Consider the following 14,482-nt stretch of genomic DNA (forward strand, 5'->3'; position numbering starts at 1 on the left):
AAATTCATATTTCAAGTCTGAGGTTTGCAAACACTTTAAACACTACCTTCTCCGCAAACAGACAGTGCTGCTGTCCAAAAATATCTGCCTTACTACATCATGCAGACCCCCTAAGACAGCAAGTGTGTTATTGGCTGGATCACCAGGTGAAAATATATTTTTTAAAAAATTAGTTTAAAGTAATACTACTTTGAACTAATAGTTTATATATAAATGAGTATTGCTGCTGCTTGGACACATAAGGAGTAGACAGAAATGACTAGCTACAGTTAGGCTCATAAGTTTACATACCCTGGCAGAATTTAGGATTTCTAGGCCATTTTTCCGAGAATATGGATAACACAAACTTTTTTTACTCCTGGTTAGTGTTTGGCTGAAGCCATTTATTATCAATCAACTGCGTTTGCTCTTTTTAAATCAGAATGACAAACAGAAACCACCCAAATGACCCTGATCAAAAGTTTACATACCCTGGTGATTTTGGCCTAATAACATGCACACAAGTTGACACAAAGGGGTTTGAATGGCTTGTAATTAGTGTGCGTGTGTATAAAAGGTCAATAAGTTTCTGGACTCCTGACAGACCCTTGCATCTTTCGTCCAGTGCTGCACTGAGGTTTCTGAATTCTGAGTCATGGGGAAAGCAAAAAAGAGTTGTCAAAGGATTTGCGGGAAAAAAGGTAGTTGAATAGTATAAAACAGGAAAGGGATATACAAAGATATCCAAGAAATTGAGAATGCCAATCAACAGTGTTCAAACTCTAATCAAGAAGTGGAAAATGAGGGGTTCTGTTGAAACCAAACCACGGTCCGGTAGACCAACTAAAATTTCAGCCACAACTGCCAGCAAAATTGTTCGAGAGGCCAAGAAAAACCCACAAATAACTTCAGGTGAAATACAGGACTCTCTGAAAACTTGGTGTGGCTGTTTCAAGATGCACAATAAGGAGGCACTTGAAGAAAGATGGGTTTCATGGTCGAGTCGCCAGAAGAAAGCCATTGCTACGCAAATGCCACAAAGTATCCCGCTTACAATACGCCAAAACGAACAGAGACAAGCCTCAAAGTCATTTGGAGTGACGAGACCAAAAAACATTTGGAGAAGAGTCAACAAGGCATATGATGAAAAGTACACCATTCCTACTGTGAAACAAGGAGGTGGATACCTGATGTTTTGGGGATGTGTGAAATAGAAATGCAGTACATTATCAAAAAATACTGGAGGAGAATTTGGATTCATCAGCCCAGAAACTGCGCATGGAACGTACTTGGACATTCCAACATGACAATGATCCTAAACACAAGGCCAAGTCGACCTGTCATTGGCTACAGCAGAATAAAGTGAAGGCTCTGGAGTGGCCATCTCAGTCTCCGGACCTCAATATCATTGAGCCACTCTGGGGAGATCTCAAACGAAGTTCATGCAAGGCAGCCCAAGAATTTACAGGAACTGGAGGATTTTTGCCAGAAAGAATGGGCAGCTTTACCATCTTAGAAGACAAAGAGCCTCATCCACAATTACCACAAAAGACTCCAAGCTGTCATTGTTGTTAAATGGGGCAATACACGGCATTAAGAACGGTATCAGGACAATATCCCCCTGGACAATATCCCCCCTGGACAATATCCCCCCTGGACATAGGGTTAGGGTTCGAGGCGGGGGATATTGTCCGGGGGGATATTGTCCTGGAATCATTAAGAACTGGGGTATGTAAAACTTTTAAACAGGGTCATTTGGGTAGTTTCTGTTGTCATTAGGATTTAAAAAGGAGTGAACACCGTTGACTGATAAATGGTTTCACCCAAACACTAACTATGATTGAAGGAAAAGTTTGTGTGTTATCCTTTGTACTGAAGTACAAGTGTCTCTGCGTCCAGTCCCTGTGTCCGTGGGATTGCGCTACTGCGCATGTGCCCCACGGACAGCCGTTGGGACCTGGAGCGCAGAAACTTCGGGTGGCCGGGCGAAACCGTTGAAGCGGCGGGTGTGCGCAGGCACGCAGCGGGTGCGCGCTCGTGTGGACTTACTTGTAAGCGGCAGCGGCCGTTACAAGTGGCGGCGGGCGAGGGATGTCAAGCGAGAGCCGCTCGGTCAGCTCTGCGCGTGTCCCCGATGTTGCTAGGGCAACAGGGACACTATGCACAGAGCTGGCTACGCCATGTGGCTCTCGCGTTGTTAGAAAAAAAAAAACTAGATAAGCGAGAGCCGATCAGTCTGCGCATGTCCCCGACGTTGCTAGGGTAACAGTGACGCAGAGCTGACAAAGTCATGCGGCTCTCACATGATTTAAAAAAAAAAAAAAAAAAATGTTACCAGTGGCTCAGTAAGAACTGCGCATGTCCCCGAGGTTGCTAGAGCAACAGGGACGCAGTGCACAGTGCGTGACAGGTCGGACAAGGAGGCTGATGAGGGAGAGACTTAAAGACATTGTATGAGGAAACTTAAGCCCCGTACACACGTACCGATCGTCGGCCGAACGATCGGCCGTCTTTTGTCCGGTGCTGTCGTGTCTGTTGAAAATTGCAAAAGACTGCACACTAATTTTGTCGGCCAACACCAGCCGACTGCAGAAGTGATGTCATGTGATGGTTAACTTTCCTTGTCTTTTTTCTTTTCTGAGAAACCAGTCTTGCTAATCGGCTGTCTGTCGGCCGAAATCTGTACTGACTGGCGAACAATCGGCAGTTCTGGTGTTGGCCAACAAAAATTTTAATGCTTGCACGACATTCTGTTCGGCCGAAAATTCGCTGTCGGCTGTCGGAAGCATCATACTAACAAGCCTACAATCGGCCGATCGGTCGTCGGCCGAATATTTACGGCCGACAATCGGTACATGTGTACGGGGCTTTATACTTGGAGTTGCATGAGGAAACTTATACTTGGCAAACACTTTGACTGCAATTATTGTGGTGAAAAAAGCGAATAGAGCCATGATTAATTTTTAAAGGAAAAAAGCTGTTGCTGTCAGGAAAAGGATCATTTAAACAGAGGAAAAAACCTGTCACACTCAGCAAAGCAAATCTGCGACTGTAGAAACGCTGTTAAAGGGACATTGCCTGATTGAAATCTACCACTGTAAGTGCATTACTGTAAAAAAAAAAAACGCAGAACATAGACACGCTATTAAAGGGACATTTATAAGCAAACTGACTTTAGTAGCAAAGTACGCCTACAGAAAATCTGTGAGTGTGATTGCGAAACCTTACAAAAAAAATGGAAAGTAAAGACACGTTTTGAACGGGACATTTGCAAATAGAAAGACTGCAGACGCAAAACACGCCTGAATGCAATCTGCGACTGTAGGTGCATTACTGTAAAAAAAAAAAAAAAAATTGCAGAACTTAGACATGCAGCAAACTGACTTTAGTAGCAAAGTACGCCTTACTGGAACAAGTCTGTTTTTACAAATTGTTTGAACACATTTTCTAGCGCCCGTTAATTTAACGGGCTTAATGTCTAGTCATTCATATTCTCGTAAAAATGGCCAAGAAATCAAATTCTGCCAGCGTATGTAAACTTATGAGCACCACTTTATGTCTTCAAAAATCAAGGAATTAGGGGTAGGGCCACCCATTTTATTAGAAAAGAATCAGCATAAAGTAGGGAACAGAGTATATGGTGACTGAATTGCAGAATGAGATCTGATGAGCACGTAGTGCATGCAAACTTCGACCTCATCCTGGTGTACATACAACACCGATTTATGTGTTTACCAGCAAGCAATCTCATGTAAATTTGGGAACATTAGAGAGCTATCCTTGCACCATACGGTGCACTTAGTTCTGTGACATGGCTTCATGTGTTATGGTCTATCTACAATAACCAAGAGCAATCCCTGAATCTGATCATTTTCACACCAGTATGGATCATCCACCATGCTTAACAGCTGGCAACAAACATCCTTTATCTTTTCCCAAACACAACCCATCTGGATGTGTAAGAAAAAAAAAAAAAAAAAAGATGACGCCATAGACAAGATTGTTTTCTCATTTCTCAGGATCCAGATGTTTTGCTCAGTACAACAGATTATAAGTGCATGGACACTGAGTTGTTCCATAAGAGGTAACGGAAAATATATTGTATTCCATGTCTATAAAAAAAAAAAATACTTCACAATCTAATGTGCGATGCAAACCGTAGACACCCTTTTACACTAGAGTTTCACTCTTGCAGCAGTGTTCATCATTTTGGCATTATCAAGTTAAATTAATTTTTCAAATGGCATTTAAATGAACTAGTCCGCTGCCTTTAAATGCTTATGCAGTGATTGGTTGTTCTTATTACTGAATAATTTAAAGAGCTAAATCAATAACGTCAGATGTAAAATGTAACTGCATGGTTAATAAATTCCAAGAACTGCTTTATTATATTAAAATTTTACTGTGACCCTTCTATATTATTCTTTCAGGGTAAGGATTTTTAATGTGAGGATCCTCTTGTGTTTTTGAATCAAGCAGTTTGTCATTAAGCCCCGGTTCACACTTGTGCGTGTGCGGGGTTCGCATGTAATGTCGGAGCGCACTGCTCCGACATTACATGCGATCCGCTGTGCGGTGCGAGTTTAGCCATTCAGTTTGTATGGCTAAATTCGCACCGCAGCCGCACCAAACACGCACAGGGACCCTTTTTGGCAGCCGCATCAGGATCGGATCGCACAGCGGTTCACACTTGTGCGATCCGATCCTGTGCGAACTGCACGATCGCACTGCGATATGCGATCAAACTGGGGGTGTCGTTAACATTACATTGACACCCCCAGCGTATCGCATATGGCAGTGTGAACTGCCGGGGGTGCGTGTGCGATGCGGGAACAGGCTGCGGATTCGCAGCCTTCCCGCATCGCATAAATGTGAACCGAGGCTAAATATTCATTATAAATAAGCCAACCTTATAACTGGATTTCATCTGATCAAGCAAGGGAAGGGAAGTGTGTTAAAAAAATAAATTCCCTGTCCATGGGAAAAATCAGGGTCACAATCTACTTGTCCTGATAGAAAAAAATACAACTTTTAACCAAAACCATATTTAAATAAGGGGAAGGGTTGATGTTTTTTTTTTTTTAGGCAGAGGTGCTTTAAGGAATATCTGGGGCTTTAAAAATAAAAGGAGCTTTACAGCGACAAACTCTTAATGTTTTTAACATTGCGCTGTTTATCTCCTACTTACCTTCCTGCCTGTCTCCAGCCCCACACTCGGGGACTAGCAGGGAGGGGAGAGACCTTGCAGCGTGACAAGCACCGTCAGGAAAGGGGAGTGTTAGGCTCTCTTAAAGGATAAGTTCACTTTTTAGAAAAAAATTAAACGCACATTTTTTTGCAGGAAAAAAAATGTGCATTAATTTGGAGACTGTGATGCATTTCACCAGCAATCAGCAGATCACTGGTGCCATGCAGGTCTCCTGCACAAATTCAGTGTATCTGTGTGCCCGTACGGGTAAGCAGATACAATCTGACAGGAAGAATCAATGAACTAGCCTAGTGCACCACATTGGTGGGGGTGGAACATGTAACATGTTCCCAAAGGTGATCCTTTAACTCTCAGCTGAAGCGCAATGGTGTGCCGGCCCCAAAAAGGAGAGAAAAAAAAATAACTTTATTCCTTCAGGTTACCTTCACACATGGAAGCACTTTAAAATGTATACTAAAAATATCAGAAACGATCCCTAAACAACCCAGGAACAATTATTACACTGATTTTTGAGCCTGCAATGCATTTTCCTAAGACACCAATAGGGCTTTCACTTGGGTCACCCTCTTCAGATCGATCTGTGGATTGCTTTTCAGACAGCAATTAATAGACAGTGTTACATTGCTTCCCTACTGCTGGCTTTAAGCCCTTAAAATTGGTACCACTGCTCTACAACCGATGGCGAGGCAGCCCCATTAAGGTGAATGGGTCATGGTCAGTGGGTGGTCCTGCTTACAGAATATGATGGGGGTATCATTTTTGCCGCACCACAATGCACATGCAGCATTTACAGTTTAGGTGGGGGCGGTAAAAATTAGGCTCAACCACTTGTTTTTACCACTCCCCACCTGAAAGTGTGAGCAAGCCTTTATTCTGTTGACAATTTAAAGATATCATACAGGAATTTTATAAAATGAACCAAAAAAAAAAAAAAAAAAAAAGCTAAGCTGAAACACAGATCTCTCTTTTCCTCTAGCACATACATCCCCCACACAGTTAGAAAGCATTCCATAGGAGCACATTTAACCCATTGTTCACCTCTAGTGTTAACCCCTTCCCTGCCAGCGTCATTTATACAGTAACAGTGCATTTTTGTTTTAGCACTGACCACTATTGGTGTCACTGGTCCCCAAAAAGTGCCACTTAGTGTCAGATTTATCCGCCGCAATGTCGCAGTCCCGCTAAAAATTGCTAATGGCCGTAAAAAAATGCCATAAATCTATCCCATAGTTTGTAGACGCTATAACTTTTGCGCAACCCAATCAAAATACACTTATTAGGATTTTTTTTTTTTTACCAAAAATATGTAGCAGAACACACATTGGCCTAAATTGATGAAAAAAAATGAGATTTTTTAATCTTTTCTATTGGGAATTTTTTATAGCAGAGGTGATCAAATAGCACCAAAAATATTTGTGGGGGAAAAAATTAATTTTTGGGTACAGCGTCGCACAACCACGCAATTGTCAGTTAAAGCAACGCAGTGCCGTGTCGCAAAAATAGCCTAGTCATTAGTGGGTAAAACCTTCCGGAGCTATTAATTCTAAGATGTATAAACTCCCGATGTTCTTTTGAATAAAATATTTGCAAAAAAAACCTTCCAGAGCGGAAGTGGTTAACATGTACCGTTTTTCCTAAGAGGAATATGTGAAAGACTGCACATGATCAGAAACAACAAAATAACAAAAAGAAAGCCTTTGTAGTACAAGAATTTTGTACATTATTTCCATCCTCGGTTCCGACTTGCTATGAAACATCAAGGACCATATAAGATAGGGCCAGGGACTATTCATAGGATTCAGATATATTGGGCAGACTAGATGGGCCAAATGGTTCTCATCTGCCGACACATTCTATAAAACCGGCCAATCGTTCGCCCGATTTTCTTATAGTGTGGGCACCACTTTAGAAAAATGAGAGAGTGGGACCCAGCTTGTGGCAGCAGAGCAGCCAATTACAGCAGGACAACATTGGATTTGATTGGGAGGGTATGTTAACTATTGATAAAAGGTAAAGAGGCTGCAAAATAAAATAACGCAGAGGGCACCTTGGGTAAAGTTCCTCTATAACTCAGATGTAGTTTAGCAGTAAACAAAATTAAAACTTGTAGAAAAAAAAAATACATTTTCAGAATTAATAATGTCAAAATTTTAGCGAAGGCCTATTCTGACTGATCATAGAGAGAGAAAAAAATAAAACAATAAGAACTGTGGAAAAAAAAGATCCACGCAATGCTGTACCCAAATACAATTGATGTCCTTTATTTTCCCACATATAGGGATTTCTTTTGGTGGTATTTGATTACCTCTGCGGTTTTTAGATTTTGTGCTGTAAACAAAAAAAGAGTGACAGTTTTGAAAACAAACACAATATTTGTTACTTTCTGATATAAGGCTCCATTCACACCTGGGCGTTTTTGTTTCAGGCGTTTTTTCAGGCGATTTTTGTGCAGGCGTTTTTAGATTGAATGGAGAACAATGGAAAACGCCTGTAATCTGCCCAAAAAGAAGCTCATGTACTTTGAGTGCTGGGCGTTTTGCCTCAGGCGTTAAAAAGCTCAGATGTGAACAGGGGCCATTTAAATTTAAACTTACTTGTTGGGCGTTTTGGAAATGTTTTTTTGAGCGTTTTTGGAGCTGAAAACACCCAGGTGTGAATGGAGCTTAAAACATTCCCAATAAACAAAAATTAAAAATTAAATTTTTCATCATTTTAGGCCAATATGTATTGTGCTACATATTTTTGGTAAAAAAAAATCCCAATAAGTGTATATTGATTGGTTTGCGTGAAAGTTATAGCGTCTACAAACTAGGGGAAAGATTTAGGTCTATTTTATAAATTTTATTTTTTACTAGTAATGGTGGCGATCAGCAATTTTTAGTGGGACTGCGACATTGCGGCGGACAGATTGGACCCCTGAAATTTTTGACACTTTTGGGGGGGGGACCAGTGACTTTACTACAGTAATCAGTGCGAAAAATACACACTGTTACTGTAATGACCCTGGCAGGAAAGGGGTTAACACCAGGGGCAATCAAAAAGTTAAATGTGTCCCTAGCGGGTGCTTTCTAACTCTGTGGAGGATGGGCTTGATGGATTAACACAGCGATCGGTTTTGCTCAATGGGAGGAACACAGGATCCCTGTGTTCATTACTGACAGAATAGCGGTCTGCCTGGTTTGCAATGGCAGACCACCGTTCTGTCTCCACGGGAAGTACATGCACATTTTTTTACCTGCAAAAAGATGCGCATTTACTTTAAAAAAGTGAACTTGTCCTTTAAAAAAATGTGGCTGTGAGGCCGTGTCATTCATTTACAGAGTTCTCAATAGAGGAGATCTGTATCACTCTAGGTAGTTTATCGATACTTCTAGTCATTGTGTATCTGCCTGCCCATACGAGGTACAAGCAGACAGCTTACACTGACAGTCTGCAGAAGTCCTGCATTGCACCCGCAATCTTCTGATCACAGATGCAATGCTTTGCAGGCTCCTAGTAAAAAATAAAAATGTATATACTGTACACACATTTTTTACCTGCAAAATGATGTGCATTTATTTTTTACAAAGATGAACTTATCTTATTTAAAGTTCACCTTTTGTAACATTTTACAGATGCACCAGGCCCCAATCCCTCGTTCTAACAGCTAGCGAGGGATCTTCTCCCCCTGCTAGCTGCCACAATCTGCAACAAGTGTGGCCCCCACCACCATCATTCATTCATTCACAGTGTTTTGTGAATAGGAAAACTACAAGGTCCAACAGCATTTACAGTTGTTGGCTTGTAGTTCTCAATAAACTACCATGGCGCGGTTGAATTTATTACGTCTTCCTGTCAGTGTAACTGTCTGACTGGCTGTATCAGAGACAAGGTCAAACAGATAGATATGCAGGACTGTGGCACAATCTGCGGGTGCAATGCTTTACAGGTCCATTACAAAAGCAATAATAAATGCATATATTTTTACATGGAAAAGAAAGATGTGCATTTATTTATTTTTTGTAAAGGTGAACTTATCCTTTCATCCTTTTTGGACCACAGTCACTGTAGTTAGAACTGTCTTTTTCCCACCTAAAGCGCTCTGGGTCATAATTAGGGACTTAATCCTGAAAGCACTGTAAATCAGTCCTCTCCTCTCCAAGCAAAAAAAATACTCATTCTGTGAATGGTGCCTTTGCCAGGTGTTCTGCTTCCATAGCGATCCCTTACATTGGATCTCTGTAGCTATGCTAGAAAACTCATACCTGGAGGTCAGCTTTAACCACTTGCCAACCACCCTATTGCAGTTTTCCTGCTACAGGGCAGCCAGGATGTGCAGGATCATATATATATATATATATATATGTGATCCTGCACTTCTGGGTAGCAGGTGTGAGTGTGCGCCACAGGTGAGCTCGCTCTCGCTGTGAAACTACTAAACTTGATGTCCACTGGCACCCGCTGATCATTCAGTACACAAACAGAATGGCAGTCTGACTATGTAAACAAGTCAGATTTCCATTCTGTCAGTACAGATGGCATGGATCCTTTGTTCCTGCAAAGTTAAAGCAATGCAGTGCCGTATCACAAAAAAAAAAAAAAAATGGCCTGGTCATGAATGGGGGTAAACCTTCCAGAGCTGAATTTGTTAAAACTGCAGTGGCGGCCGGCCGCGCCCCCCCCCAATCAGCATCTGCAAAGAAAGAAAAAAAATAAATAAAAATTTCCATTTAAGGCGCCTACTATTGGGCGCCGGACCTATTGCTGGCTATGGGGGGGGGTTCAGCAGGCAGAGGCGCAGATTGGCAGCCTTTCTGGGTGTCATCGAGGCGCAGAGCAATGTGCCCCGACACTCCCCACTAGTCCTGTCCTGGCTGTGATTGGTCCAGACTCCAGCCTGGACCAATCATTCAGGACATCCCGGCTGACGTCGTCGTGGGGGCGGTGCGTGCGTCAATCACTCACCGTCCGTCACCTTCCCGCCGCCGTCAAAGCGAGGAGGAGCAGCGGCGCGCGTGGGCGTCTTTCCAGTTCAGTCTTCAGCAGCACACAGCACAGCAGTTGGTCCGGTCGAGTGAGTCAGCCAGAGCCATCCCAAGAGCAGGTAAGTGATGAAGCAGTCAGTGCCTCCGTCTCTCACCGCTCTCACCCAGGGCAGCGGCGGTGACTGTAAGGTGTCCATGTGTCCTCCTGTGCACGCTGGCCACTGCACTTGAAAGGGGGCATGCACGCTGGCCACTGCACTTGAAAGGGGGCATGCACGCTGGCCACTGCACTTGAAAGGGGGCATGCACGCTGGCCACTGCACTTGAAAGGGGGCATGCACGCTGGCCACTGCACTTGAAAGGGGGCATGCACGCTGGCCACTGCACTTGAAAGGGGGCGGGCACGCTGGTCACTCTGCACTTGAAAGGGGGCGGGCACGCTGGTCACTCTGCACTTGAAGGGGGGCACGCTGGTCACTCTGCACTGAAGGGGGGCACGCTGGTCACTCTGCACTGAAGGGGGGCACGCTGGTCACTCTGCACTGAAGGGGGGCACGCTGGTCACTCTGCACTGAAGGGGGGCACGCTGGTCACTCTGCACTGAAGGGGGGCACGCTGGTCACTCTGCACTGAAGGGGGGCACGCTGGTCACTCTGCACTGAAGGGGGGCACGCTGGTCACTCTGCACTGAAGGGGGGCACGCTGGTCACTCTGCACTGAAGGGGGGCACGCTGGTCACTCTGCACTGAAGGGGGGCACGCTGGTCACTCTGCACTGAAGGGGGGCACGCTGGTCACTCTGCACTGAAGGGGGGCACGCTGGTCACTCTGCACTGAAGGGGGGCACGCTGGTCACTCTGCACTGAAGGGGGGCACGCTGGTCACTCTGCACTGAAGGGGGGCACTCTATACCGTAATTACTGAAGGCCCCTTTTACACTTTTGCGACCTCAAAGTCACTAATTTTTTGCTGCGTTTTTTTTTTTGCCGCAAAGCAATGCCTATTACATTTTTCTGTTTGCGCCCTCCCAAAAAATTATGGAGCACCAGCAGCCACTGTAAAACTGTATGACAACAGTCCTGAACTGTGGTGAGGCCCCTCAGTGAAAACAAATATGCCAGTACAGAACTTCAGACTGGTTCCTTCCTCTGTAATACAAACACATCAAGCAACAAGAGCAGAGAGAAATAGGAGTGCTCAGTGTCCGGGGACAGCTATGACCTATTCCTGGGTATGTGTCCTCCTCTTATCACCTACCTCGAGGTAGACCAGGGAAATAGCCCGGCTGGGGACCCCACAGGTTCCATCCTCCATACCAGGGGCTCTGAGGAGAAGCAGGCGGCCAGTGTCCATAGGCCTGGGCAGGTGTTGGGGACCCGGAGTCTGGAGGAGGTGAGAACACCGGAGGACGAAGCACAGGAGCTGGGTATGGAGCAGTGTGCTCCATGCTTGGAGCATGCAGGATGACAACGTGCGTGCACCCCTCACTTCCGGGTACTACCCATAACAAACCACACAGCCCTCAGCTTATAGACTCTGTTGTCACACACACACCTATCACCCGTGTATAATGAGAAAGGACTAGAACATTTCATCTGCTGTATGTTAAACAAATCATGAAACATATTCTATATAAATGTACTGCCCAACTCAAAGATGGCCAAACTGCGATCACATGTGCGGCTTGAAGCGCATACGGCACTTCCTATTATAGTTTGAGGCCGCTCGGGGTTTTGTATTCGCTGAATCCGCATACGACTGCCATTGCTCACTCACATTGGTCACTCCGTCATTTCACTCTACAATTGTATTCCTGCCATGATTTGATGAGCACGCTCAAAATTGGACCGGAAATGTGGCGTTTTAGTGACGTCACATAGCGGCGCCGGGTAGGTTCATGATGTCCCGGGATATAATCGGTCCTGCTCTGCCTCCAGGATTTAATGCTGCTAACGAAGAGGAAGACAAGGAGGAGGGTAAGATGGGGAACAGTGCAGCGATAGACTGAAGGTGCAGGGAGAGCACAAAATAGAATGCTGTAGGTTCATGAATGCGACCAATCAGATCACAGCTGACATTTTGTTTTTATTGTAAGCAGTAAAACTCCACTTAGCTTTGCTGGTTGTATAAATTACATATGAAGTTTGCAATGCTGCTTTATTTCTGAAGATGCTAGTTCATGGCCCTCATTCCCTCACTGCTTGCTGATCACTGTCAGGGAACAGGAATATCAGGTGTTCCCAGGCAGGAATAGAAAAGCTCTTTTGTAAATGAGATCGCTCCCCTGACATTATTCTGTACCAGGGCTTGACAAATTAGCTTTGAATCTAGAAGCCAGCTAAAAAAAAAAAAAAAAAGTTAGAAGGCAGTCTTTTAAATCAGCTGTCCGGTGCCTGCAACTGCTTGTCCTGGGCATCGGGCAATAAGAATTGCTCATGCCTGGTGCTAAACAAATAATTAAGAAAAATACATTTTTTTTTTTAGCTTGCTAAAAAAATTTGCCAATACAAAATTTTTCTCCTTCACTGGTGAGGCAGCCCTAATGGGCTGCTGCACTGATGAGGTGGCACTGATGGACTGCGGCACTAATGAGGATTGGGCTGCAGCACTGTCGAGGCGGCACTGATGTGCAGCTTGCACTGTCGAGGCGGCACTGATGTGCGGCTTGCACTGTCGAGGCGGCACTGATGTGCGGCTTGCACTGTCGAGGCGGCACTGATGTGCGGCTTGCACTGTCGAGGCGGCACTGATGTGCGGCTTGCACTGTCGAGGCGGCACTGATGTGCGGCTTGCACTGTCGAGGCGGCACTGATGTGCGGCTTGCACTGTCGAGGCGGCACTGATGTGCGGCTTGCACTGTCGAGGCGGCACTGATGTGCGGCTTGCACTGTCGAGGCGGCACTGATGTGCGGCTTGCACTGTCGAGGCGGCACTGATGTGCGGCTTGCACTGTCGAGGCGGCACTGATATGTACTTGCCTTCCACTCACAGACCATAAAGAAAGGTGACAGATAAAGCCTGCAACCCCATCACCCAGCTGTCAAACTGAGAAGGAGATGTTGGAGGTGGACAGGCAGTGAAAGCAAGCAAGGGAAGCCCTCAGCCACGCTTATCACCGCCCCGCCCACAAGAGGGTGATGCCAGCTCCTACGAAGGAGTGTGTATCCTGCAAATACATCTGCAAAGCCGCAGCCTGAATTACCAGCCATCCCGAACTCTTAGGCTGGCCATACACTATACAATTTTCTTGTTCAACTTTCCTTTCGATTTACCGAAACCATGTAATATAGGGTCAAACCTAAACACTTTCAATTTGTATGCAGTCAGGCAGGCCCTTGCACTACATAGTTTAAGGTAAATCTAAAGGAAATTGAATAAGAAAATTGTATAGTGTATGGCCAGCTTTAGGTCCCTTTCACAGAGGCGGACCGTTCAGATCCACCTGTCCATTTTTCAGGCGGATCTGAACGGATGCCCCATGAATCTCTATGGGGCATCGGATGTCAGCGGAGACATGTCCGCTGACATCCGATCCTATCCGTCAAATCTGGACAGATGGAAACCCTATTTTCCATCCGTCAATCAGATCGGATGGGAACGGACAGACGGTCCGTTCCCATCCGATTCCCCCATAGAGAACAGCAGGGACCTGACAGCTCTGTATCCGCCCACAGAGTGGGGACAGATCAGCCATCCGCATGCTCAGCAGGGGGGTCTTATTGTTGCTGCAGTGTAGCCCAGGCACCAAGCTGCAATTTCCAGTTGCCGTGCTGACCTGGGATTTGTCGACCTCTGTTCTATACACCTTTTTTTTTTTTTTATTTAATTATCCCTTCTTATCTCCTGTTTAGGGTTAGGAGGTGTGGCTTCAAAGGTCAGGAAGCTTGACTTTCAAGCTCCACCTTCTTTTGGAAGCTCCACCCCCTCAACCGTATTTTCCTGTTCATAAAACAGGTGGCTGCTGTGCCTTCCTCTTTGGTTACTGGGCATGTAGGAACCCCTCTTCATAGTTTCCTTCTATGATCAAGGTGTAATTACAGCACCACTCACTGCAGTGGAAGGACATAGGCTACTCAGACTCTGGTGTGTCCCACCCAACCACCAATAGCTGCAATCATCCACCACCAGGAAGGCTGTACAAATCAATTCTAGATGCCCCAACTGTTCACATGTAAACAGACAGCTGAAGTTTTGCATGCAGATAGGGACAGATGAGCGGCCTCCTTAATGCGTCTGTTTACCTGCATACCTCGTATTCCAGCAACAAGAATTGGCATCCACTCAGGCTGGATTAATTATTAAAAGGCTGACCGCAGCTATCACTGTTCACA

The 14,482-nt window shown here is 45.0% G+C and overlaps 2 protein-coding genes across 2 annotated transcripts in view; one reads left to right on the forward strand and one right to left on the reverse strand.

Annotated features, from left to right (window-relative positions):
- Positions 1–11,621, reverse strand: part of NUFIP1 (nuclear FMR1 interacting protein 1) — a 46,967-nt gene extending 35,346 nt beyond the window's left edge. Inside the window, exon 1 of the mRNA XM_082247256.1 lies at positions 11,409–11,621. Coding sequence (XP_082103382.1) covers positions 11,409–11,598 — 190 coding nt within the window. The 5' untranslated portion in view covers positions 11,599–11,621. The remainder of the gene's footprint in view (positions 1–11,408) is intronic.
- Positions 11,622–11,905: 284 nt separating this feature from the next.
- The window catches only part of GPALPP1 (GPALPP motifs containing 1), an 80,681-nt gene continuing 78,104 nt past the window's right edge, over positions 11,906–14,482 (forward strand). Inside the window, exon 1 of the mRNA XM_082246533.1 lies at positions 11,906–12,127. Coding sequence (XP_082102659.1) covers positions 12,049–12,127 — 79 coding nt within the window. The 5' untranslated portion in view covers positions 11,906–12,048. The remainder of the gene's footprint in view (positions 12,128–14,482) is intronic.

Source organism: Pelophylax lessonae (assembly GCF_965119305.1).
Source record: "Pelophylax lessonae genome assembly, chromosome: 2".
Classification (NCBI taxonomy): Eukaryota; Metazoa; Chordata; class Amphibia; order Anura; family Ranidae; genus Pelophylax; species Pelophylax lessonae.